Here is a 27760-nt window from a genome sequence, read left to right as displayed (position 1 = left end):
TACCAAACATTAAATATAATATCATATATCTTATTTATCCTTAACTTATCATTATATTATATATCACATATTTGTCCTATCATGTGTACCAAACTATGTCTTAAACTATCCGTCATCACATATATATTTTCAGCCAAAATATTTATTTTGATCGGAATTACATAATTGAAGAAGAATTAAACCGAGACAAATATCACCAGAAAAATTAAATATTACACACACTACACGCACCGAGTCTGCTTAAATCTCTCACATTTTCCCCCTTGACGCTCTCTTCTTCTTCTTTATGCTCTTCCTCTGCGCCATCTCTTTCTTCTATCTTCTTCCCTGAGGACACTCGCTTGCGGACAAATCAAACCCTTTTCAGGTACCTCTCAACAGGCACAGTGTGTGATTTTTGTTGGCTTCTGTCTGTTTTTTTTTTACTTGGGATTGTTTTCTGATGGTTATTTTATATGACCATTCTTTCATTTTAAATGTGGTTTAGCTCTCTAAGTATCATTGCAGAAGATCTGTTCATGGAGTTTTCTCGTTGGATTGAAGAAGAAAACAAAGCGATCAATCGGTTTTTTAGCAACACTTCAAATTTCCTTTGTTTTTTGTTGCACTCCAAGAACTCACTCCATATAGCTACCCGAATTCCCCGAAAAATGCGAGCCCGAGAATTTTCTACTCCCCGCTTCTTTCTGGCCATATCCATCTTCATAAACTGTGTTGCATTTGCGTACTCTAACTGGGCAACATGCTCCGGCATTGTCCCGATGAGGCATCGAAGCGACAAGATATCGATAACGGATTTCGGAGGAGTGGGCGATGGGTTCACGTTGAACACAAACGCATTCAAGGAGGCGATATACAGAATCAAGCACTTGAGGAGAAGAGGTGGGACTTTGCTTTACATTCCTCCGGGAGAGTATCTGACGGGACCATTTAATCTTACGAGTTGTATGACTCTCTACTTGGCTAGAGGTGCTGTGATCAAAGCTGCCATGGTAATTGTAGCTCCTCGCACCTAAGTTGCTGTTCGGATTTGGTTATTGAAAATATGCGGCAAGAATTATACCATGTTTTCAGAAAGTTAGGGTGATTTTTATCCGAAGATCCGAGTTTTGAATCACACTTATAGAAAAAATATATACATTTAAATCACACTCAAGAATTTCATGCAAGTTTACTTTGGTCATCTGTTGTGACTTCCACTGTTCCTATTGAATCTTGCAATGGAGAGCTGCACCTTGACAAGGATAAAGGATTTTACGATCAGGTTCCTTAGTTTCTTGGATCCTACTAAGAACAATTGACATTAACGAGTAGGTCCCAGATGATATGTTGATATTTATGATGCATCAATTGGTATAGCAGATGAAAAATTCGTTTTTACTTTCTATGGTTTGGTGTGGAGTTATCCTTTTCTTTCCCTTCTATAACGTTGTGGTCCATCACCCCTTCATTATGGAAATTTTGTTTCAGCATACCTCGGTGTACTTGTATATTACAGCTCAAGGAACTCTGTTTCACATTTCTTTGATTATATATTAAAGTTTGACAATGCCAAAAATCTATAGTAAACTTTGCGTCCATATGTTCTTTAGGACACTAAGCACTGGCCTTTAATTGCTCCATTGCCTTCATATGGTAGAGGAAGAGAACTCCCCGGGGGAAGGTATATGAGCTTCATCCATGGAAATGACCTGCATGATGTCATTATCACAGGTCAGTATGTAAAATAACATCATCTAATATGCTAGTAGCTAGCTAGAGACGAGGCTCTTGCTAGAGATATACGTCGAAGGTGACCCTGCGATCTGGTTTAGATCAAAAGCCTAGGAGGCTAGGACCATCCTAGTCCGGGAGCTATCACTTGTTGGGGTCGAATAAAAATGAATATCTTCCTAGAAAACTATACGTTATCTCTACACCAAATTACAGCTAAGTGGAGAAAGAATCCATCTTGTTATATGCTTCCTTTTGCTCATTTTTATACTTGTTTGTAGGCGATAACGGGACGATTGATGGGAATGGTTACATTTGGTGGAACATGTGGTGGCAAAGAACCCTTAAGTTCACCAGGCCAAACCTAATTGAGTTGATGAACTCAAGAAGTATAATTATTTCCAATCTAGTCTTCAAGAACTCACCCTTTTGGAACATACACCCTGTCTATTGCAGGTAATACTTACCGCAAAAAAGTAGCGTAATTTGAATACAGTTATAATCACGATGAGAGTCGAATCTTTATTAGTTACGTATCTTTCTCCTTTCACTCGTCAGCGAAGTGGTCATTCGATATGTTACCATAGTGGCGCCGGCCAATTCTCCCAACACCGATGGAATCGATCCAGGTAGGCTCTCCCGTCTCAGTTGGGTGAATATTCAACATTTCTTTTTTGTGAGTGAGGGAGCATAGTTTATCAGAAAAGCATGATTATCATTCTCATGATGCAGACTCTAGCTCCAATGTATGCATTGAGGACTCCTACATATCGACCGGAGATGACCTCGTAGCCATCAAGAGCGGATGGGATGAGTATGGAATAGCTTATAATCGCCCTAGCCATGACATAACCATCAGACGAATATACGGATCATCCCCATACGCAGGAATTGCTATAGGGAGCGAAACATCAGGTGGGGTTGAGAATGTTCTGGCCGAGCACATTAACTTGTTCAACATGGGAGTTGGGATTCACTTGAAAACAAATATTGGTCGAGGCGGGGTCATAAGAAACATCACCATATCAAACGTTCACATGGAGAACACGCGAAAGGGGATCAAGATCTCTGGCGACGTGGGTGATCATCCAGACATGGGATATGATCAAAACGCTCTTCCTGTCGTCCAGGATGTCATGATCAAGGATGTGTGGGGTGAGAAAGTTGAACAAGCTGGATTGATTCATGGTCTGAAAAACGCACCATTTACAGGTATTTGTCTGTCGAATATTTATATCCACGGAAACCCGGGGTCGAAAAATTTGCCGTGGCAGTGTTCGGCTGTGAGCGGAGCAGCAGTTCAGGTTATCCCATGGCCATGTCCTGAGCTAACCAGCCGGTAGGAAATGGGTGTTTGCTCTTTTTCTTTCTGAAATCTGTCGCATCACATTCATTCTACACACACATATATGTATGTATATTGTGGTAATTCATATACAAAATGGGTGATTGATCAGTTTACGATTAATTCCGAAATTATTTATGTTTTTATTCACTTTAATATGGTATGGATTAAAATCTGTTGGAGAATAAAATGTGGCATAGGAAAAACTAAAATGAAGAAGAAGTTAAGAGGCGGACGGGAGCTCTAACGAGATCATTTCGGATAAAAATACCTGAATTTTGGCATAAAAACGGAGTCTTTTTTCTACAACTTGACGTCGTGAAGCTCCAGAACTCATTGATATAAGTAGAAATCTTGGTCTTTTTGAATAGATTTTCGAATGATATGGAATTTTCTAAACTCAAATACAGAATATATAACAAAAACTGTTGAATCTAACACAAGAACAAGACATGAGCAAGACAAAATACAGAATGAGACCAAGTACTACAACATATGACATCCCAAGAACATTCAGATTCAAAACAAACAAAGCCCAACTCCAGATATTATTAATTCACTCGAAACATGTATTCAAACTTCAGTAATATCATACACATATATAATCTAGAAATAATGGTCGAAAAACCTGCGCACGCGAACCATGAAACCGTGTCTCTCTTTCTTGTGATGATGTTCTTCTTCCTCTGAATTTTCATGGTGGAAGTGCCTCTTTAGTATCTTCAACTTCTTCTCCGCATTCAACCCACCAAAATGGCGGCGTTTCAGTGCCATCTTCTTGATCCGATCATCTTCACCTTCATCATCACTGTCACTGTCACTGTCACTGTCACTGTCCTCATCATGGTGGTGGTGGGGTAGCTTCACCCGCTGCCACGGTCCGCCGTGGAGAGTTTCTGGATTCTGGAAGTCGCTGTTCTCACCGGAGGAAACGAGCATGTCGTTGCCGTAGGGTATTTCGAGGGGTCTCATCGGGTCAGCTTTGCAGAACTTGTGGCGGTGGTGGCAGGGGAATTTTGAGAATCTGCGATAGAACGGGCGGAGCGAGATCGTGTTCAACGGGACGGCGGTGGACAGGGAGAGATGGTTGTCTTCGGCGTTGACTGGCTCGGATGGGTTGCTGCTAAAGGTGGGATTGGCATCAGGGAAGGGGAAGGAAACTACGGTGGCGGCGTCGTCATTTTCCGGCGTGTTCATCGGAGTTATAGCGATTGAGAGTGTGAAGAAGCAGAAGAACGCGGCGGTGGTGGCGGAGAAGTTGGCCATTGCAGAGATCTTGGGTATGCGAGAAATGGTCCGTGGAAATTGTTAATACGATCGAGATTGCTTCTTGTAAAATTTTGCCTTTGACCATTGTATTTTATAAGATGAGTTTTTTATTTAAGTTATTTATAAAAAATATAATTTTTTATGTTAAAAATATTTTTTTTATTGTGAATATCGATAGGGTTGACACATTTCAGATTTAAAGATTCGTGAGATCGTCTCACAAAAAAACCTACCCTTACGTATTTATATAAATTTTTTAATTTATTTGGATTATATTTAAATGAAATTCAAAATATAATTCAAAATATAATTATAATAAATAAATAAAGATTACATTGTAATTTTTATATATAAATTAAAAAATAAATAAATAAAAGACGGAGAAAAAAAAAATAAAATAAAAATTGAACATACAGTTTGAAGTTTAAAAAATTAGAATTCTATATGCTAAGCAACATATCACTTACATTAAAATGTTATTAATATATAATCATTAATATAGATACTTCAATATTGTTTATCTAATCAATATGATTGACATGATATTCTATTAGTTGAGATCATCATACATGCATCGAAAAATAGCATAAACGTGTTTTATAGTCGTCAAAAAATACATATGTATATTAATCTATACTACTAATATGTTTAGTGGTGAGCATTCGGTCAATTCAATTACCGACGAACCGAATTAGTCATAACCGAAACGAACCGAATCGAAATATTTTGCCATAACCGAATCGATCGAATTAATTTTCATAACAAAGGAAAACCGAATCGAATTAAAATCGGTTCGATTAGTTTAAAAAAATTGTGATTTAACTTTAATTATATAGGTAATTTTTTTTAACACTACAGTTTACACAAATGCATAAAAACATAAAATCACACATATCATCAATGTATAAATTTTATTCAAACCCAATTAATACATATTAAAATTAAAAATTAAAATATTTATAAAAATTGATAAATAAAAAAATATTATTAAATAATAATATTTATTATATCGGTTAACGGATTTCAAAATTTTGAAAACCGTAACCGAATCGAATTAACCGATATAACCGAATTTTTTTTTAATTTGGAAACCGAATTTTCGAAATTACCAAACCGAATTTTCGAATTGGCTCGATTCGATCGGTTAATTCGGTTTAACCAAAATCTTGCTCACCCCTAAATATATTAGTAATAGGGTAACCTACTATGCCCAAACGATTAGCATCGTATATGTGTGTGTGTCTATATATATATATATATATATATATATATATATATATATATATATATATATATATTGTACGAGGGGTTGGAATATGAGGAAGAATTTGACTAGGGAAGGTAAAAAAGGTCGAGACTTGAGATGGGAAAGGTGGAAATGGTGAAGATATATATACCATCTCCATCAATATCATTCTTTAATCAAATCGAAATTCAATTCAACGTGAGAAAAGTCTCGATGAATTTTTAATTTATTTTTAAATAAATAATTTTTTGAAAAACAAAATTTGCTAATTATGTAACACTTTTACAACAAAAGAATTCACTTTTAGGGAAAATTGTCCTAAAATCCCCAAAAGCAGTCAGCAAATATTAATATAATCTATGAAGTAAAAAATTGGAAGGAATAAGTTCTTCTAAATTTCAAACCAATTCGTCTTAAATTTCAAACCAATTCGTCTAAAAACTAGTTGCTTTAATCTTACACTTTATATGATCTCTTTTTCTTCCATTTTCAATCTCTTCTTAGGTTGATTTTCCATATTTACGGATTTCTCCTTTCCTTATTTTTTTTGGATACGAGATGTAAAAAAATGGTGCTTTCTTGATGAATAAAGAAAAAAAAGTTACTGAAATAAAAGAGGATGATGAAAAGCTTAGATGTAAAGATTATTATTATTAGGAAGAACAAAAGTCATAATTGCTATGAAAAAGTAAAAATTTATGGTAAAAATAAAAATCTCAAACTCTCAAAATTATCAAACTATACACTTTATAATATTTTTTCTCTCAACTCAATTGTGTATTTCTTCACAAATGGTGAGCCAATTTATAGAATTTCTTTATAAATAATCCAAAAATAAATTCATCATTACATACACATCACAAACTAATTTTCAACATTCAACACCTAATTTTCAACATTCAATATTATAATTTTCAACACGAATATTTTTTACATTTTCAACAATCCCCTTGTGATGATGATCATAATACAATGATTGTCTTCATTACATGTTTTTATACTGTCTCGTTAAAAACCTTACTAGGAAAAACCCACTGGGATAAAAATCATAGTAAGGGAAAAAAAGTGCAGTCACATAAACTCTTCATCATGTTAACATGAACAATTCTTCACAAAATTCGTAGATTGCGCATCCCAATATTATATATGTGCTTTCTGAATATTGTCGTAGGAAGTACCTTTGTGAAGAGATCTAATGAATTTTTACTTGATTGAATGTGACGAACATCAATATATTTATTTTTCTCAAGCTCCTTGGTGAATGCGAAGAACTTAGGAGGAATATATTTAGTTCTGTCGTTTTTATGTATCCTTCTTTCATTTGAGCAATATATACAACATTATCTTCATATAGTATTATAGGCTTCTCGTCGAATGATAATCCGCAAGATATTTGGATATGTTGGGTCATTGATTTTAACCACACACATTCACGGCTTGCTTCATGTAGTGCAATAATATCGGCATGATTTGATGAAGTTGTTTCGAGCGTTTGTTTCTGTGAACGCCAAGAAATTGTAGTGCCTCAACGAGTAAATACATATCCAGTTTGGGAACGTGCCTTGTATGGATCAGATAAGTATCCAGCATCGTCATAACCAATTATACTTGGATTAGCATCTTTTGAATATAAAAGTCCCAAGTTTGTTGTTCCTCGTAGATAACGGAATATATGTTTAATTCCGTTCCAGTGTTTCTTTGTTAGATATGTGCTAAATCTTGCCAATAAATTTACGGCAAAAGATATATCATGCCTTGTACAATTTGTAATATACATAAGGGCACCAATAGCACTTGGATATGGTATTTCTGGACCAAGAATATCTTCATCATCTTCACATGGACGAAATGGATCATTTTATATGTTTAATGACCTAACAACTGTTGGAGTAATTAAAGGATTTGATTTATCCATATTAAAACGTTTAAGGATCTTTTCTGTTTAATTTGTCTGGTGAACAAATATTTCACATTATTTTTGTTCAATTTGTAAACCTAGACAATACTTTGTTTTTCCAAGATCCTTCATTTCAAATTCTTCCTTCAAGTATGACAAAACTTCTTGAATTTCCTTATTTGTTCCAATAATGTTTAAATCATCAACATATACAGATTATGCATCCAGATGTTGTTTTCTTAATGAAAACACAAGGGCATATTGAATTATTTACATATCACTTTTTCATCAAGTGATCACTTAGTCGATTATACCACATTCGCCCGGATTGCTTTAACCCATATAATGATTTTTGTAATTTCACAGAATAACATTCTCTTGGTTTTGAACTTTGTGCTTCAGACATCTTAAATCCTTCAGGGATTTTCATATATATATATATGTTACTATCAAGTGATCCATATAAATAAGTTGTAACAACATCCATGAGACGTATTTCTAAATTTTTAGATACCGCCAAGCTAATCAAATACCGAAACGTAATTGCATCCATCACGGGAGAATACATTTCTTCATAATCAATTCCAGACATTTGAGAAAAACCTTGTGCAACAAGTCGAGCTTTATATCTTACTATTTCATTTTTCTCATTTCTCTTTTGAATAAAAACCTATTTGTATCCAACAGGTTTTACACCTTCATGTATAAGGACTATAGGTCCAAAAATATTACGTTTATTTAGCGAATCTAATTCAACCTAGATGACATCTTTCCATTTTATCCAATCCTGCCGATTTTTACATTCACCAAAAGATTTTGGTTCATGATCTTCATTATCATTTATGATGTCGATTGTCACATTATAAGAAAATATATCATCAATTTCTTCTATATCTTTTCGGTTCCATATTTTTCTAGTATTAATATAATTGATAGAGATTTTACGATTCTCGTCAGTTTGTGGTTTTGACAGAACATTTTTATCATCATGTGTTTCTTCAGGAACATCATTCTTTATTTTGTGATCATCGTGTTTCTCTATGAATTTTCTTTTTCGAGTATTTTTATCTTTGGAACCGACTGGCCTTCCACACTTTAGGCGTTTAATGGCATCATGAGTATCTTCAATTTGTTTCTTCGGAATTTCAATTCGAGCAGTGGCATTTGCAGCATGTATATATGATTTAGTTACCCCTTTTGTGTCTGCAAAGCATCTGGTATTTGATTTGCTATTCTTTGCAAGTGCACAATTTGTTGTACATCTTTTTCACATTGTTTTATTCTTGGATCCAGATCTAACAAGGATGATACATACCATGTAATTTCTTTTTCGGTATGTTTTTGTTCTCCCCCTAATATTGAGAAGATTTCCTCATTAAAATGACAATCAGCAAAACGTGCTGTGAACATGTCGCCTATCTGAGGTTCAAGATATCGAATGATTGATGGACTATCATATCCGATATAAATTCCAATCTTTCTTTGAGTTCTCATTTTCTTTCGTTGTGGTGGTACAATAGGCACATACAACATACATCCAAAAACTCTCAGATGAGAAATGTATGGTTCTTTACCAAATGAAAGCTGCAATGGGGAGTATTTATGATATGCACTTGGTCTGATGCGAATTAATGCAGCAGCATGTAAAATTGCATGTCCTCATATAGAAATAATGAGCTTTGTTTTCATAATAATTGGTCTAGCAATAATTTGCAGACGTTTAATCAATGATTCAGCCAATCCATTCAGTGTATGTACATGAGCAACATGATACTCAACAAATTCTCATAGACATACAATAATCATTGAAAGTCTGAGAAGTAAATTCACCAGCATTAATCAAGTCTAATTTTCTTGATTGTATAATCGGGAAATTAATTCCTCAATTTTATTATTTGAGCAAGTAATCTTGCAAATGCAACATTTCGAATTGACAATAAACATACATGTGACCATCTGCTGAAGGCATCAATCAATATCATAAAGTATCTGAATGGTCTACATGGTGGATGGATTGGTCCACAAATATCGCCCTAAATACGTTCAAGAAACATTGGTGATTCAGTTTGGATTTTGGCTGGTGATGGTCTTATAATAAGTTTTCCAAGAAAACATGCTTTACATTGAAACTTATTATTCTGAAAGATCTCCTGGTCTTTCAATGGATGACCATGTGTATTTTCTATAATTCTTTGCATCATTGTTGAACCAGGATGTCTTAATCGATCATGTCAATTGGTTAATATTGAAGAATTATCAACTACTATGTTTGATTCAATGTCACTTATATGTGTATAATGCAATCCAGTATGGAGCATTGTTAGTTTTTCAATCACATATTTCTTTCATAATTTATATATGGTAAGACACGTATATTTCTCATCCCCTTCATTCATTGTTTGAGTATCATACCCACGGAGTATATATCATTAAAACCCAACAAATTTCTTTTCGATTGTGATGAATACAAAGCATCATTGATAAAAGAAAATTTGTACCATTAGGTAACAAAAAATGTGCTTTACCACATATTTTAATCAAGTCTACAGGATCTGATATTGTATTCACCATTGTTTTGTTGGTTTTAGTTCCAAGAAATATCTTTTATTTCGAAGAATAGTTTGCATTGTACCACTATCAGGTATGCAAACTTCTATGGGATTAGTTCCTTATTTATCTTTGTTCATGGCTTTCCATATTTGAACTTAAAAAATATGCAATGAAAAAAGAAATACTGACAATACATATGTAAATATAACACATATCATAATTGTAAAATAAAACATTATCATATGAATACATGAAAAATAAATTATTGTACATTTATATTCCACTAATATATTGTTCATTTTCAGAGAAATCATTGAGAAAATCTGCAGCATCAATATTTTTCATTTCGATCCCACCAACATATTGATCATTTGCAGAGAAATCATTCAGAAAATCAGCAGCATCAAAATGAGTTGAATCACTCAAACGGTTACTGTGTTCAGTGAAGTTGGTCTCTTTTTCTTTCCCCTTTATCGATTCTTTTTAGAGCTTGCAAAGGTGCTCGAGGGCTCGACAAATACGAGACCAATGTCCTGGAGTGCCGCATCTGAAACAAGAACTTTCAAATTTTTTCGAGTGATTTTCATTTACACTTATGTTCTCATGATGTCTTTTCAGTGGGTGGTTCGTGACTCATTTTTTAGATGAGTTATAAAAATAACTATCTCAATTGTTTTCAAAACCACGGCCTCGACCACGACCACGACCAATTCCACGTCCACGTCCACGACCACGACCTTGACCTCGACCAAAACCTTTTCTTTGAATTTGATTTTGGTTTCCAGGTTTAAATTTATTTTTACTTATAGCATTTACTTCTGGAAATGATGTTGATCCAGTGGGTCGAGAATGGTGATTTCTCATTAGCAGCTCATTGTTCTTTTCTGCTACAAGAAGATATACGATGAGTTCAGAATATCTCGCAAATCCACGCACTCTATATTGTTGCTGTAGAGTTATATTTGATGCGTGAAACTTGGTAAATGTTTTTTCAAGCATTTCCGAATCTGTAACCTCATTTCCGCAAAATTTTAGCTGCGAGATTATTCGATACATCGCTGAATTGTAATTACCGACTTTATTAAAATCTTGGAATCTTAACATATTCCATTCATCACGGGCGGTCGGAAGTATAATTTCCCTTATATGTTCAAATCTTTCTTTTAATCTTTTTCACAGAGTCATGTGATATTTTTCGATAAGATATTCACATTTTAAACCTTCATCAAGATGTCGACGCAAAAATATTATAGCTTTTGATTTTTCTTGTGATGAAGATATACCATTTTCTTTAATGGTCTCGCTTAGACCCAATGACTCAAGATGCATTTCTACATCAAGGGTCCATGTCATATAATTCCCCCCCTAATATCAAGAGCAATGAATTCAAGCTTTGCCAAGTTTGTCATGGTGGTACTAAAAAAATATTACGATGCATTTTATTCGTTAATGAATATTGCAATACAAAGTAATGGATAAACAACAAGTACACACATTCATAAAAATAAAGAAAACACACGAGGATAAATACAAGACTCGTGAGTATGATAACCAAAATAATTAAAAATAACCTTAAGAAAGCCATCTTCTTTTTTCTTCGAAAATTTGATGAAAAATAATTTTTAGAGAATAAGAGAAAGTTGGAGTGATTGAATGTGTTTGTGAGATCATATTTATAGAGTAAAAACTAGCCGTTTTTTTTACTGTTTATGACCGTGGGTGTACAAAAAAAATAAATGTATGTATTTGTATAATTTTATGGTAATAATATGGTATATATAATAGTAGTCATATTTAAATAATTATGTATATAATATCACAGTATTATAATGAGGTGTCATAAGTTATTTTGTTTAAAAATCTTATAGGTTTTTATACTTGTCGTATCCCTTACCGGGAGTGTGAGATGTCATCTTAACATCCTCCCAGGATTTATAACAAGTTTTTGAAAAATTTATTTTTATTATTTCTAATCTTTATTATATAATAACATTATGTTATATATTAAATATAAACACAATAAATAAATAACAGTAAAATAAATATTATTATTTTTGTTATTTTTTTTATTCTGTTTTGGAGTTTGGGAAAATATGGAGGACTTTTAGAGCTTCGTGCTGATAATGTGTTATGAAAAAGTAAAAATTATGATAAAAGTAAAAATCTCTAACTCTCAAAATTATCAAACTACACACTTTATAATATATTTTTCTCTCAACTCAATTGTGTATTTCTTCACAAATGGTGATCCTATTTATATAAGTTCTTTAAAAATAATTCAAAAATAAATTCATCATTACATACATCATTACACACTAATTTTCAATATTCAACACCTAATTTTACCTAATTTTCAACATTCAACATTATAATTTTCGACACAAATATTTTTTCACATTTTCAACAATAATGTTTTTTTAATATAAATCATAAATTTTTTACAAGTATGCTAAATTTCAGAAAGGGTTTTTTTTTTTTTTAATTTCATAATGAATTGTCCTCGTGCTAGTGTACTATCAACAAATAATGCATTGGTTATTAATGCATTGGTTGGAAAAATCATTTATTTTTGGTTGAAGAAAAGCAGGAAATGCGCTTTAATTAATATGAAATGTTTTTCATAGTAATGAGAGAACTCTATAAATAGAGCCCCCTCTTTTCATTTCATATCATCCCTTCTTCGAGTTTTTTCTCTTATCTTATATCATTTGAGTGCTTAGTTATATAATATTTGTAAGCTGTTTGTTCTCCTATATAAAGAGAGTGTGTGTTCTCTTTAGAAACACAATGAGTGGTTGCACATCATAAAATATTATAGTGATTTTTTTTTTTATTTTTCAAGTGATTTTTACCATAATAATTATAGGGGTTTTTCACCTAAATCTCGGTGTCCAGTTTTATACTTTATTTTCATATTATTATCTCAAGTTGCCATATATGAGACCAACAAGTGATATAGAACATCGATATAAAATTTCTTAAAATTTTGAGTATGTTATGTGGTTGCAGTGAATACTGATCTTCAACATCAGATTTTTTTTTGAGATTTTTTATTGAGGCGATATTGTCTACTAAATTGGTGTAGATATAATGACGGACATGTACGAGATAACAAAGTTCAATAACACAATTTTATGCTGTGGAAAATAAAGATACAAGCAGTTTTAAGAAAGGAGAATTGCTTGGCGGCTATTGGAGATAGACCGGTGGGAATGACTGACGATGGAAAATGGAATGATAATGTTATTGCCCAATTACACTTGGCTATAGCAGACGAAGTACTGTCAAGTATTTATGAGATAAAAAAACAACAAAATTTATCTGGATACTCTGACAAAGATGTACGAGGTCAAGTCAAAATACAAGAAGATTTTCCTAAAGAGAAGATTTTATACTCTTCCAATGACGAAATCCTCATCGATGACCAACTACACCAACACACTAAATACTTTATTTATTCAATTCACTTATATGAGGCATAAAATAAATGAAAATGAACGTATGAGGCTTGAACTTTAAAGTCTACCAGATTCATATGGTCAATTTATCATTAACTTAACAAAAAATATTTTTACGGGCTCTTTAAAATTCGACAATATCTTAATCATGGTTCTCGGATAAGAAAGTCGGTGCAAGAATAAAAAAGATAGGTTGATAACTTCGAAGCATGAAGAGGATTTATCGATGATAATACAAAGATTTATGGACCGATACTCTTGTGGGAGTCAAAGACGAGGTAGATCAAAAGTCGAGAAGTAAGAAAAAAATATTTAGGTAATAAAGAGCACTTTAAGAAAGAATGCACAAGTATCAAGAAGAATTATCAAGGAAATGTAGCGAGTACTTTAGGAAGTGTCGAAATATTATTCAGTGACACGGCAACAATTGCAGAAGGCATGCACAAATTGTGTGACACATGGATTATGGATCCAGGAGCGACGTGACACATGACGTCTCGAAGAAAATGATTTTATCATTATGGACCAGCCTCAAGAGGATCTGTATTCATGGGAAATTATCATACCTTGGAAATCGCTGGGATCAGTACTATCAAAATAAAAATATTTTATGGTACCATTCACACCATACATGAGGTACGACATATAAATGGACTGACAAAAAATCTTTTGTCCTCGGGACAATTGGATGATATCGGGTGCAAAACTCGTATCGAGAACGTGATCATGAAAATTGTGAAAGACCGCTTGTGGCTATGAAGACGGAAAAAGTTGCTGCAAATCTATATGTATTTTTAGGAGAAACACACAAAGAGGTGGAACTAGCTATCGCATCAATTGGTTCAAGAGAAAAATTAATTGTGTTATGACATAAAAAGCTCAGAAATATGTCAGAATGAGGATTAAAAATTCTCTCAAAATAAAAGCTGGTGTTGGACTTTCAAAAGTGTCACTACTATTTTGTGAGTATTGTATTATCAGGAAACAACACAGATTAAAGTTTGATACTTCCAATGTCAAAAACAAAAGATATTGGAGTTGATTCAATCGGATGTTTGACAAGCACATGTTGTATCCCTGAGAGGAGCGAGATATTTCGTATCATTAATTAATGATTCTCTAGAAGATGTTGAGTGTTTATCTAGAAGAAATCAGATTTTTTCCCAATATTCAAAAATTTCAAAGAGCGGATTGAACTTGATTCTAAAAAAAAAATCAAATATTTAAAGATCGAAAATGGAGGAGAATATACCGATTAGTTCTAGTGAAAAAGTTAGCCTCTAATACAACCGGAAAAAAACAGCATAATCAATCTAGTAATCTATGATGTTCAATACGGTTAACCAAGTTGAACGTCAAACACAGATTTTCTGAATCTAATTGGTTTGGGCTTCGGCTTCCAATTTCTTGTTGTATTCTACCATTTCTTTCTTGTATACTTCCATGGCTTGTCCAGCTTTATGGTTCCAGATTTGCTTCTCATCCTCATTCATATCCTATAGTCAACCCAAATTCAAGATTCAATACATACATACTATTATTCTTGTTCTTCGAAGCCCGACGTCTTCGTTTTAATGGCTGACACGAAAAATTCAAAGGCGATTTTGCACATTAGAGTACCTTCCATTTGACAGAGATGAGAGCAATGAGAGTGGACTTGTTGATTCCAGGCCGCTCTTCAGCCAATTTCTTCATGGCCTCATTCCTGCAAATGAATGTAAATTTAATAATCAAGGTTTTGTTTTTGAATCTCCTCCAAGACTCAAATATGAATCCAACTGACCTGAAGAGTAGGAATGAAGATGCGGGCTTCCTTGGTTTGTTAGGATCAGCATTCTTTTCACCCTTTTCTTTCTGGCATTTGGCCTTCGATTTCTGTGTATATTCGAAAAAAGAATGGCGTTTAATCTTCGGAAATCCAATAAAAAATAGGAAATGTTTGGAAGTTGGACAACCTTAATCAGATTCTCTGTTTTCTCTTTCTTTTTTAGCAGTTGCATCGCTTCTTGCTTCTGAAGCTTCATTAGTTCGTCCTCTTGCTTTCTAAGATTTTCGGATTCTTCATCTTTCTTCTGCTTGTATGATTCCATTTCTTGCATGTACTGTTCCTTGTTTTTCATTGCCATCTGACAATTAAAGCCATCATCAGAAATCAAAATCCCAGAAAGAATTTAATTTGATTTTTAGTAACGATGGGAGTTCATCCATCAAATATTACCAGTTCATATGGTGCCTTTTGTTTCTCTTTCATGTTCTTCCATTCCTCCCCAGTAATTCTCGCAACCTTAAAAGAAGACAAGGGTTGTGAAAATCAAGCAATCTAAGAGATTACAAGGTGAATGCAAATTTGTTTTTTGTCATTCTTACATCCAAAACATTTTTGTTCTCTTTTAACAAAGCTTCGCGACGTGCATTGGAGAAAATGAAATATGCTGACAACGGTTTCTTTGGTTTCAGAGGATCTCTCTCCTTCCTGCCAAAACAACAAAAAAATCTGAATTATCAGGGAAAAAAAACCACCACCATAGGACCAGGAAAAAAAATCAAGAAAATCTACTTTGATTTCTTCTTGTTTTCTTCCTCTGTTTCCTGTTTGAACTCGAGATATTGTTCAAGCAACTCCATAGCTGCTTTCTGTTTCTGTTCTTCCTCCAAGAGCTTCATTGCCTCGTGTTGGCGCTTCTCATTTCCCATGATTTTTAAGTAAATTTCCTTCTCAGCTTGGTAAGTTTCTTCATAAGGCCTCTTTTCTTCTTCAGTTATTGTCTTCCATTGTGTCCCTAAGAGATTCGACATAGTTTTGAAATCTGCATCTGGATTGGCTTTCTTTACCTGAAAGAAGCACAACCCCGAGAAAATTCAAAAACAAGTTACAATTGAACACAAAAATTATGCATTTCTGATCAAATCTTGTTCTGTCATCACATTTACCTCATTCCACTGGTCTTTGCACCAAAGTACATACGGAGGAGACGGCTTCTTCTTCGCCGGACCCACCTTCTTCTTGTCTTTCTTTTCTTGATCTTCACCTTTGAGCGAAATCCCGATCGGGAACGCCTGTGAAATGAAAGACAAATCAATTTAAAAAAAATAAAAAATAAAAACAGTAACTTTCTTGATCAACCGATATTTCAAGAAAAACAAACCATGGTGGGCTTAAACTCCTTGATCTTCTGCAACTTCTTGATTTCCATTTTCAATTTCTCCTGCTCCTGATCCTTCTGCTTCAGAGACTCCTCCCTAGCCTTCAGCATTTCCTCCGTCTGCTCCTTCTCGATCTTCAATTTCTCAAGATTTTCCTGCATTTCTCGCAATTCTCTCTCGAAACAAGACTCTTCCGACGACTGTTTCTGCTTCGCCTTAGGATCCCCTTTCCTTGTTTTCTTCTGGGAGAAACTCATTCCATTCTCTTTCCCGACAGAACTTTCCGGGGGTGGAGCCGCAGCCGGAACAATGTTTATGCTCGAATCATTTGATGATGAGTTTTTTTGCTTAAGTGCTTTCCTAGACCTCCCTTTCTTTGAAATTGCAGGTTCGGCGGCGACCAGCATTTGAGCAGTAGCAGCTGCCATTGTTGGACTTGAGAGTGTAACAGTAAAATGAAAGCGATTCACTCAGACGAGCGACGAGAAATTTAATATACTAGGATCTGGTGGGATCCGGACGAACGGTCGGATTTTATTTCAAATTTGAATTTATCGTTACCATTTGGATGAGATTTTAAGGAAATGACCGTTGCGTTGCGACTAAAAGCTTAATAGTGAGTTGCACAGTAATATATATAATATTTATTTAAGTAAAAAAATAAATCAATATTTAAACTTACTTTGTTTTCTCAAGGATAGAAGTTTTTACGATTTGACGTTCTTGATATACTTTGTACTAATAATAAAGTTGCACTCAATCAAATCAAGCACTAGAGAGACCTTACTCGAGCTCGAGCATAATCGAGTAAAGATTTTGTTAAGTTAGTTGTTAGAGTTTGACTTTAATCCGATGATCGAAACCAAGCTCGAATCGAACTTTGAGCTAGATATCCACAAATTACTCTAGTTCTCTCTATACCAAAAAAATTTACTCCTGATATAGCCTAACAATTGGAAAGACTTTGAATAACAATATGGCCAATGGACTTAATTTAGGAAGACCTGCTGTATCCCAAAACTAAATAACCAAGGAACTCATATATTGCTAGGAGATAAAAATAAACAACTTTACTGAAAATTGAATACAAAGAATCATAAACAAAGACAATGCAGACTCAAGAATGCGGTATCCGATTTTCCCTATTCAAGATACCTTGCTCACTCGATACTGCGGCACCTACAAAGAATGACAGAAGAATTCTTGATGACTAACTAATACTCAATTCAATAACTAAAAGTCCCACAAATTCTTGCCAAAAATCCCATCAAGTTGCCCTTCTTGATCTTGAATTCACTTCAGACAGCATTTTCTTGTAATAATCCGATCGGCTGCGGTGATAATCAATCCAAACACAAAGCTGCCTTATCGCCTCCCTCTTCTCTTCCTCAAGTCCCACCATTCCCTCCTCTTTTTCTTTGATCATCTTCTCCAATTCCCTTACCTTGTTCTCCGATTTCCACACCTTTTCTCTGAACATAAGTATCTCAGATTCCTTCTCGTCGAGCTGTGCTAACAAGCAATCAAGATCGTCTTTTACATTTTTCAAAGCTTTGTTCTTCCTCATAGCCCAATCTTTCGAAAACTTCAGCTCGCACGAGGCTTTCGATATCCGGTTCAGGAAGTTACCAGTGCATTCCTCGAATCTCAGTGCCACCGAGTCTAACATAGTTAGGACATCATCGGCATGTAAAGATATGTCCTTAACGAGTTTCAGTCCTAGCTCGGTTTTATTGACCCTTTCTTGGAGGAACTTGTTTTCTTGAGCTGTTCTTTGGTAGCACTCTTTGTTCTCGACGTGTATCTGTTCCGCTACCCTTATCCTCCTGCTCAAGATTCTGTATTTGTCCTCAAATTGTTTTCTGAACTCTTCTGCCATTTCTTCCATCTTCCTTTCGATGAGTTGGTTGCTCAATTTGGGGTCGTGGAACTTGATTTGGGCGTTTTTGCCTTCATTCTTCAATGTGTTTATCATATCCTCCAATTCCAATGTCGCTTGTTTTTCCTTTTCAATATCAACTTCCATTCGTTTCTTATCGTTTTTCAAGGCCTCCAACTCCATCTCCAAACAGGATTTCTCATCTTCTAAGGCCTGAAATTTCCCTTCAAGATTCTTGTTGTGATCTGTCAAAAATGCAATCTGAGCTGACATTTCATCTTGGCAAATATGAAACTCATTTTCTTGGGCCGATAGCTCGTTTTCGCTCTTCGTTAGATATGTTTGAAGTTCAGAAACCTTTGCATTCAACTCCTGTTTTTCCAACACAGATTCATACATTTCTTGATTCATTTTCAATATCTGCTCTTCCAATTCACCTTTCTTAACGTTTAAAGAGTCGATCTCGAGCTCCAAACCTTGAATATCAACCGTAGAACTTCCAGTTTTTTCCTCCAATTGGTTATTGAATTTCATCTCTAACGCACTTTTCTCAGTTTTTACACACACAACTTCTTTCTTCAGGGATTCAACTTGCTCCAACAGACTTCCCTTGGATCGATCCTGTTCGTCCACCAATTCACCTTTCTCAGTCTGCAGAATATCTCTATGTCCCTCAAGCTCTCCAATTCTTGCCAGATGACTAATCTCACTTTCTTTGAACATATGGTCAAGCCTTGAGACTTCATTCTCCATTTTAGAAACCGCTTTGGACTTCAACTCAACTCGATCTTCCGTCTCTCTCAATTTCAAAAGAAGGGATCCATTTTCAACCTTCAACCTTGAAACCTCTCCCTCCAAATCCCTCATTTTCATCACCATCTGCCCCGTGTAAACCTCTTCCTGCTCATCTCCAACGCTCAAATCCTTGGCTACATTTCCATATTCTTCAAACTCTGACATCTTCTTCACTTCACTAGTAGATGTCAGTTTATCCTTCAAGATTGTAGTGTATTCCAAATCCGGGGTCACAAATTCCCTGCTCCCTCCCACAGTGCTATTGCAAACTTTTTCATCATTCTTGAGATTCAATTCCTCTGGAGTATAGAATGTGTCGGAATCAGAGACAGAAGAAGAGGACGAAGAAGAAGATTCATCATCATCATCTCGTGCACTGAGTTTTTTCTTCACTTCTCCTCTCAAATCTTCATAAAGGGAGTAAAGGGATTCATATTGCTTGTGAAAATCTTGAATGAGTTGTGTTGCTTCTGACTTTTTCCTCATCTTTGCTTCTTTGTTGCCATTGCCTATACTTTTAGTTAGCTTCAAAAGCCTCTCCACTGTATTCTCAATCTCTGCAGCAAAGAAGAAAAGCCAACTTCTTAACTTCTTAATATCTTCTGTTCTTGAATTCTGATTTTTTTTTTAAAAAATGGATATTTAAATAAAGTTAAATATTTTTTTATGAAATAAACTTCAAATATTTAAAAATACGGAAATCACATCCTCCTCCTAAATTTCAAGTCAACTCGGGCCGAGTTGCCATTTACCGACTCATCCTGCAAAATGACATTCATATTTGCCAAAAAAAAAAAAAATACACAGTCGAATGCATCGGACAAAATTTAAAAAGTTATGGCCATGTTTTAAAATTAAATTTTGCACGAGGTTATATACCGAATTCCCCCGTAGATCATCGATGAAATGAAGGAAAAACACATGGTACACAACGTTTACGATAACGTCTAAAATTTCGAATCGACTCGGGACGGATAACGATTCAAGGGACATCACAGAGTGTTACAAAATGTGCAAACTTACTGCGTATAAGTTGCCATAAATAGTAGCCATGTTAAGGATAAAGTTGTGCTGGTAAACGACCCTTAAACGACGCAATCCCATATTCTCCAATCAAAGTGTAACGATCGATTCATTGTCGTAAGTATAACTTGGAGTAGTTGGATGATATTTACCTATTTTCTCACATTTTAGCCGATCTTCTTTCTCTGCATCCACGTGACTCACTAAAGACTTCCCTTTCCAACGATGATGCTTCGTCATTTCCGGTAGCCTTCTGTCAAATTAAAGGATTTCTAAGGAGACAACTCGATTTTTGTATGAATTTCTTCGACTAATTCCATGTTCACAGATCAGACATGATGAATCATACGATTAAATGTAGCAGCAACATGATCTTCATTTTTTTCCGAGGAAGACATGACCTTCATTGTCGATGCATTGATAACATGCATGCATGTTCGTGGCGCATATACAATAATGTAACTCTATAGATGACACACACACACACAGACATACATACATACATACATACATACATACATACATACATACATACATATGTGTGTGTGTGTGTGTATATATATATATTCATTATAGATCAAGATCTTGGAACACAGTGCTTATTTAACAGGCATCTGCAAGTATATATATTACATCTTGATCTATAATAAATATATCAACTTCGTTAAAACTTTTCCTGGGACAAGAATCCACATAAAAATAAATCAATCTACATTTTTTTTTATTAATACAATAAAATCTAGAAAAACAAAAAACATTTTTTTACCATTAGACATTCTCAGATGATCATATTGAATTTAATTTTTTAAAGAACTTTTGGTTAATCTACGTTTTGATAGATACAAGAAAATCTTTAAGAAAAAAATTACCTGAAATTCTTTGGTAGCGAAGGAGAAGTGAAGAATGCGGATTTGAATTTACAGACAGGATTTTTTTTTCTGAAAAAAAAAGATGAGAGTACATTAATAGATGAACGTATATTTTAATACAAATTATTATTATTATTATTGATAAATAATAATACGTGAAAATGCAAATATCCTAAGATTAGCACCCAAGAAAACTCCCTTGTTTTTCGATACTCAGAATCAGACCCACGAGTGCAAATATATTATACAATTTAATTCCTAATTAACATTTAAAATTAAAATTATTAAGATGAAATTCGTAAGAGGAAAATTACACTTCAATAAAATTAATTTTTTTTTGGATGGATAATATTTTTTGGAATGCATATTTGTATACCAATATTTTAAATTAAATCTAATACATACATATATATATATATATATATATATATATATATATATATATATATATATATATATATATATTAGTTAAAGACGGATTGAAGTGTGTGCCGTATGGTTAGAAAGCGTAAATTTACCAAATTATTTTGTCTGTTTATTTAATTATCTATAATCTCTTTTTTAGAATTAATTATCTATTATTTGAGTTTAATGAATTGAAGAAATTTTGGTACCACATATTTTATGTACCGAAATAGTTTTAAATTTTTAATTACACATCGCTAAAACACAAGTAATACACAATTAATTGTGAACACACTTTATAAGTGCGTAAAAATTTAACTAAAAAAGATTATATTTCTTATGAGACGGTCTCACGGATTTTTATTCGTGAGACGTGTCAACTTTTCCCAAAAAAGTTAAGAGCCTGGGACTGCTAAGTGTTTTATGAATCGACAAAACCTATGGGTCAACGACCTAAGTTGTGAATTGAACCCCCTTAATTCAAATAAGTCCACAGTCATGTGAGATCCTCCTGTACAGAGATATGTATATTCGTTATGTAGGGAGATAACCTAATTCGAAGCTCAGCTAAATAGCTAACCTCGGTTTTTCTAAGCTAGTTCCTTTAAAAAATCACTAGTTTTTTGTGAATTGTTGGAGTATTGTGATATGAATCTGATCGAGCATTATGTGCGAATATTTGAAAGGAATTTCATAAGTTTTGTTGTCTCGAACTTACAAGCTTGACGAACGAGCAACCGTACGCCTAGAAGAGGAAATGTGCGTGAAAGTTCTGTTCCCACAGTGTGTGTGTAACGAGGGTGATTGTTGTGTGTATCAGAAAGTAGGTGTTGTGAGTAGGAGTTGTAACACCCACTACAACATGCAGCGGAAATTATAGTTTGAGATACTAACGCACAACTTTGGACGATAACAACACGAGACGCAAGATATAAATTATGCACAAGTATCAAGTACTTGTGCGATGCCTCAGAGCAAAATAATTTACTAGAAAAACTTGTAAGTTTACAAAAAGCAATACTAGTTAAATAGTCAAACAACTCCCTTGTGAAGGTGAGTAACAAATTACATCCTAAACCTCTAACAAACCGTATAACAAAACTATATAGGATGCATCAACTGAGATGTGGCAAATCTTCAAAACTCAACACACTAATCAAAACAGTGATTATGTGTTGTCTACGGATATGGTCAGCACTTCACATCAACACTCTTATTGATGACACGAGATTGCTTTACTCTGATAACGTCTCTTCGTACGAATTCGCCTCTCACTCGATCGATCCAACCACTGTATCTCCTTTTCCCTTTTTATACTAACTTGTCTTCCTTTTCCTATAAAAATATGGAAAACCAATTTTATAAGGAAACAAACTCTTTTGAATCAAGGATAGCATATCTTTAAAGATCATATCATATCTTAAAGATATTATCGGTCATATATATCATAATCTCATATCAAATATAAAATCTATATGAGATCCTATACTAAATGTCTAGAAAGGCAAAACAAAAAGATATATAAAAAGGAAAAATAGTAAAAAAGAAAGATGACAAGGAATACGATTCCTTTCAATCTCCCCCTTTTTGTCTTTCTGGACAAAACCACTCAAAATGGTATTCGGCTGTACTCCCCCTGGATTAGTGACTCAGTGACTCCCCCTGAATTTCATCAGGTGTTGTATGTTAGATGTTACAACATTCAGATCATAACACCGGAATCCTTTTTGTAATCTGGAGAGACAAATGTCAGAGAGAATAAAAGTACAACAGGAGTAGGAAATACTAGAAATATCAAGAGAGACCAAACCATCAAAAAGAGAATATAAACTCAACCAATACAAACTCAAACTCTCATTCTTCATTATTACTGCCATCATCCTCGTCCATTTTGGCTCCACTCGTGTCAGCTGTATCATCTCCCCCTTTTTGTCTTGAATGGATACTAGCAGCAAGTAGAAGCTCATAATCTTCACTTGATGTTCGTAATGATCAATGGTCTCTTTGGCATTGGCAATCTGTTGCCGACCATAGGCAATCTGCTCGCGAATGTAGGAGAGAGATAATGTAACATAACCAGAAGGAGGTGCAGGGGGCAGGCTGGTCAAGTCAGGCAGAGGCTCCGATGTTTCATCAGTAGTGTTACCAACATTTGGAGCAACACTGGAACTCACCCAAGGCAGATCAATCTGTCTATTGCCTTTAAAATACACATGAGAAATCTTCAGGGAATCTTTAACAAGGGCAGAGATCTTCATCAATATCCCGAATGAACTCTTGAGACTCCAAGATTCCATAGATCAGTGAGGGATATGGCAGCTTTGTCTTCTTGAAGTCCCTTCAGCATACTGTAATGCTGTCCTGAACACCAACTTACCAAAATTGAAGGCTCTTCCAGTGCCAATATTAAATAGTACCATGGCTTGAGATCTGGTCACTGTGGTGGAATTTGTTGACGGGGTCCAATTCCAAATGGAGGTCTTATGTAGGACAGAGTAAAAGGAAGTGAGATTAGCAGCGCTCAGCTTCTTGGGATAGTCGGGAAATACTTTGATTACACCTCCAGTGAGCACAGAGGTGACAAGTATGTATGTCAGGATCCTCGTCAGCTTCCTCAAGATCCGGAGTGTTGTAGAATTCATTGATCACCGACGGTGAGAACTTGTAGATACGATCCCTAACAAACACTCTCCCATACTTCACCGATTCCTCATGTCCAATACTGCGCAGAAGATTACAGTAGAATTCTAACACCACACGGCGACAGTAGGGCATAACAGTGGTGACTGTGGATAGCAACCTTCTGTTTTTGAGAAACTCAAACATGTTGTATTTCCCATAGGCAGTGATATCAATATTTTTCTCCTCAACTAACTCTCTCTGAACAAACAGCGGCCATAATGCCAGGGCATCCTCAGAATAAAATTTGGGTGAAAAAGACTTACTCACATCGTAGTCATCAGTGTCAGTGTGTTGCTCGGTGTTGTCCACATCCTCCTCAACACCGGCAGCAGGATCAGTAGCATCTTCGAAAGATTCACTCTCCTCAGAGCCAATGTCTTCAGAGTCATCATCATTTTGTTCTTCAGACTCAAAATCGGAGACAGACGATGAAGAGGACTCTTCAGACTGCTCCAGGCTGGTTTTGCTCAAATTCCTTCATCATTTCTGAATCAGGCTCATCCTCTTTAGGCAGTTGTTTCTTGGCAGCCTTTTCTTCTTTAAGTTGAGCAAGGAACTCGGCCAGAGATTGTTCATCTTCTTCCGGTTCATCAGTAAACCTTTCTTCTGGAGCCTTTTGTGAGCCAGTGATGGGGTTTGGTTTTTGAATACCCGAGGTAGAACCAGTTTCCTTAGCCCCAACAGTTGGTTTAGGGCGAGCCACCAACTCAAAGTCATCATCATTGGAGTCGTCTCCGGATGAGAAATCAGGGTCCAGAATGTTAGAGAAGGTCGACGCTTGTTGCTTCATAACAGGGACAAGGTCAGGATCGAACCCTGCTTGTCTCTTAGATCTTCGCCTCATAGGAGCTGTGGGAAAGGCTTTGTTTAAAGCTTCAAAATCCGGTGGATCCTCGACATTGATTTCGTTCCCAGGTTCACCAGGAGCGATCATTTCCAGCGGAGTTGGTTCTTCTGCCACACCCACAATTTGCATTCCCTCAACATTGGTTTCAGCTGTGGGTGTTGTCTCAGGAGATTTTCTGTTCATGCTCGCAGCCATTTCACTTCTAATGTCATGAGGATCAAATCCAGCCATATGCGAAATTAGAAACAAAGAGGTAGAATGGTTCGAAGAACACTGAAAATGGCGAAGAACAGAGATATTTTGTGCAGAAAAATGAATAAGAAAAGTAGGAGAATGTTCGAATATGAGGGCAAATACTTAGCAGTATAGTTGATCCTAATTCAGCCCTAATTATTTAAGCACAATTCTCCAACGGTAAGATTTTGATGAGCAGCAACTACAGCACCTTTCCAAATCAGTTTTTACAACGGTAACTTTTCTGAACCAGTGTAATCATTCTCTCAAGAAATCAATCAGAATAAAACGCCTCGTCGAATTAACTCCACAATCAGTTAGAAATCAATAAATTTCAAAATTAAGTCGGTTAGGGTTTTCTTCGCATTTCATGAATTAAAAGCTGGTAGCCCACTGGACATGATGAATTTACATAACATCAGTATGAGTGACTTAAATTTATGCCTAGAATATGATCAAAAATGAAATATACACGCATGTGATCAAGCTGTGGTCAGTCTGTACTTGGGTGTTGGCAACACCTCTTGGCAACACTCACAAGTTAGTATCAAACTTTCTTGAACATTTTTAATTCAGACATGATAGCTCCCACTCCAGAAGAACGGTCTTCATAAGACTCCTCTAGGTAGCTTTTTCCATCTGTATTTTGAATTCGAAGTGGTAGCTCCCACACTAGAAGAACGGTCTTCATAGGACTCTTCTAGGTAGCTTTTTCCATTTTCTGCTAAACAATTTTTTTGTTCCATTCTTCTCCTCTTTTCTATTTTTCACCTTATATCTCAAGAAGAATTTTCAAAGTCATTATCTACATTAGACAAGATCATGTGAAACACGAACATCCTCAACAGCTTTATGACTTAGATTGAGCACACTCCATACTTTTTAGAGAATTTTAATAGAAAGTTTGAATTTCAATTGAGAGCGCACCATTCAGTATCCTTCACTTGTACAGGCTTCACACAAAACATGATGTATTCACTATGCCTAGCATCCTACAAATAAAATGCACATGCATGCTGGGTGTTGTCCACATGTGTTGTAACACCGAGGACAAAATCTGTGAGTGATCATTGTGCACACAAGCTGAGAGACTTCCTAATATTGGAAAATCTCTCAAAATCCAATGGTTTTGTAAAAATATCAGCCAGTTGGTTCTCAGTTCTAACAAATTCCATTCGAATTGTACCCTTCTCAACCAGATCTCGAATAAAATGATGTCTAATGTCTATGTGTTTCGTTCGAGAGTGTTGTACTGGGTTTTTTGAGATGTCAATTGCACTTGAGTTGTCACTGTATACAATTAAGGTGTCACTGTTGAATCCATAATCTTTAATCATTTGATTCATCCATAAGAGTTGTGAGCAGCAACTAGCAGCTGCAACATATTCAGATTCAGCAGTGGACAGAGACACACAATTTTGCTTTCTACTATACCATGACACCAAATTGTTACCAAGATAAAAACATCCACCAGTGGTACTCTTCCTATCGTCTAGGTTTCCTGCCCAATCAGCATCACTAAAACCCACTAGATTGATGTTTGTTTCTTTGGTGTACCACAAACCTAAGTCAACTGTTCCAGATATATATCGCAAAATTCTTTTGACAGCTTTTAAGTGTGTTATTTTAGGGTCAGCTTGGTACCTGACACACAAACATACACTAAACATAATGTCGGGATGACTTGCACTTAAGTAAAGAAGACTGCCTATGATGCTGCGATACTGGGTGTTGTCAACACCTGTGGCAACATCGTCTTTGGATAATTTTTCAGTTGACCCCATTGGAGTTTTCAAGTGTTTAGTGTTCTCAGCAGAAAATTTCTTTATCAAATTCTTAGCATACTTGGATTGGCACAGAAAAATACCATCATGCATTTGTTTGATTTGTAATCCAAGAAAGAAACTTAATTCTCCTACCATGCTCATTTCAAATGTGGTAGACATGCATTTAACAAAATCATCAACATGCTTTTGAGAAGAAGCACAAAAAATGATGTCATCCACATAAATTTGACACACAAGAATATCATGCTTCGACTTTTGAATGAAAAGAGTTTTATCAACCTCACCTCGTTTGAAGCCTAAGTCAAGAAGATATTCAGTAAGCTTACCATACCATGCTCGTGGAGCTTGTTTCAGTCCATATACTGCCTTTTTCAACTTGTAGACATGGTGCGGATGATGTAGATCAGTAAATCCTTTAGGTTGGCTTACATAAGCTTCCTCATTCAAGATGCCATTCAAAAATGCGCATTTCACATCCATTTGATATATTTTGATGTCCATGTGACAAGCAATGGCTAGTAACAGTCTGACTGATTCAATTCGGGCAACAGACGCAAATGTTTCATCAAAATCAATTCCTTCAATTTGTGTATACCCTTGTGCCACTAGCCTAGCTT

At 35.1% G+C, this 27760-nt stretch overlaps 3 protein-coding genes across 4 annotated transcripts; 1 reads left to right on the top strand and 2 right to left on the bottom strand.

The window, feature by feature from the left end:
- Positions 1–208: 208 nt before the first annotated feature.
- LOC140813767 (probable polygalacturonase) lies at positions 209–4294 on the top strand. 2 transcript variants are annotated; one of them, XM_073172481.1, is made up of 6 exons: positions 209–367; positions 508–992; positions 1593–1713; positions 1995–2169; positions 2272–2342; positions 2446–4294. In XM_073172481.1, the coding sequence occupies exons 2-6, from the start codon at positions 519–521 to the stop codon at positions 3054–3056; spliced, it is 1452 nt and encodes a 483-aa protein (XP_073028582.1). In that variant the 5' UTR covers positions 209–367; positions 508–518; the 3' UTR covers positions 3057–4294. The 2 variants fall into 2 exon arrangements, with proteins under 2 accessions (XP_073028582.1, XP_073028583.1); XM_073172482.1 differs by having other exon boundaries at positions 219–367; positions 488–992.
- Positions 4295–14724: 10430 nt separating this feature from the next.
- On the bottom strand, positions 14725–17109 carry LOC140813988 (high mobility group B protein 13-like). Its single transcript, XM_073172828.1, has 9 exons — positions 16625–17109; positions 16410–16535; positions 16036–16310; positions 15846–15951; positions 15697–15762; positions 15434–15604; positions 15262–15353; positions 15099–15183; positions 14725–14974 (listed from the first exon to the last, which is right to left on the bottom strand). Exons 1-9 carry the CDS (start codon positions 17048–17050, stop codon positions 14855–14857), a joined length of 1467 nt encoding a protein of 488 aa, XP_073028929.1. The 5' UTR covers positions 17051–17109; the 3' UTR covers positions 14725–14854.
- Positions 17110–17559: 450 nt separating this feature from the next.
- LOC140815731 (uncharacterized) lies at positions 17560–21251 on the bottom strand. Its single transcript, XM_073174789.1, has 3 exons — positions 21189–21251; positions 20472–20572; positions 17560–19853 (listed from the first exon to the last, which is right to left on the bottom strand). The coding sequence occupies exons 2-3, from the start codon at positions 20557–20559 to the stop codon at positions 17890–17892; spliced, it is 2052 nt and encodes a 683-aa protein (XP_073030890.1). The 5' UTR covers positions 20560–20572; positions 21189–21251; the 3' UTR covers positions 17560–17889.
- Between the last annotated feature and the right edge of the window lie 6509 nt (positions 21252–27760).

The sequence above is a fragment of the Primulina eburnea genome, chromosome 15 (assembly GCF_022965805.1).
Source record: "Primulina eburnea isolate SZY01 chromosome 15, ASM2296580v1, whole genome shotgun sequence".
NCBI classification, from domain to species: Eukaryota; Viridiplantae; Streptophyta; class Magnoliopsida; order Lamiales; family Gesneriaceae; genus Primulina; species Primulina eburnea.
This window is presented reverse-complemented; position numbering and strand designations above follow the sequence as displayed.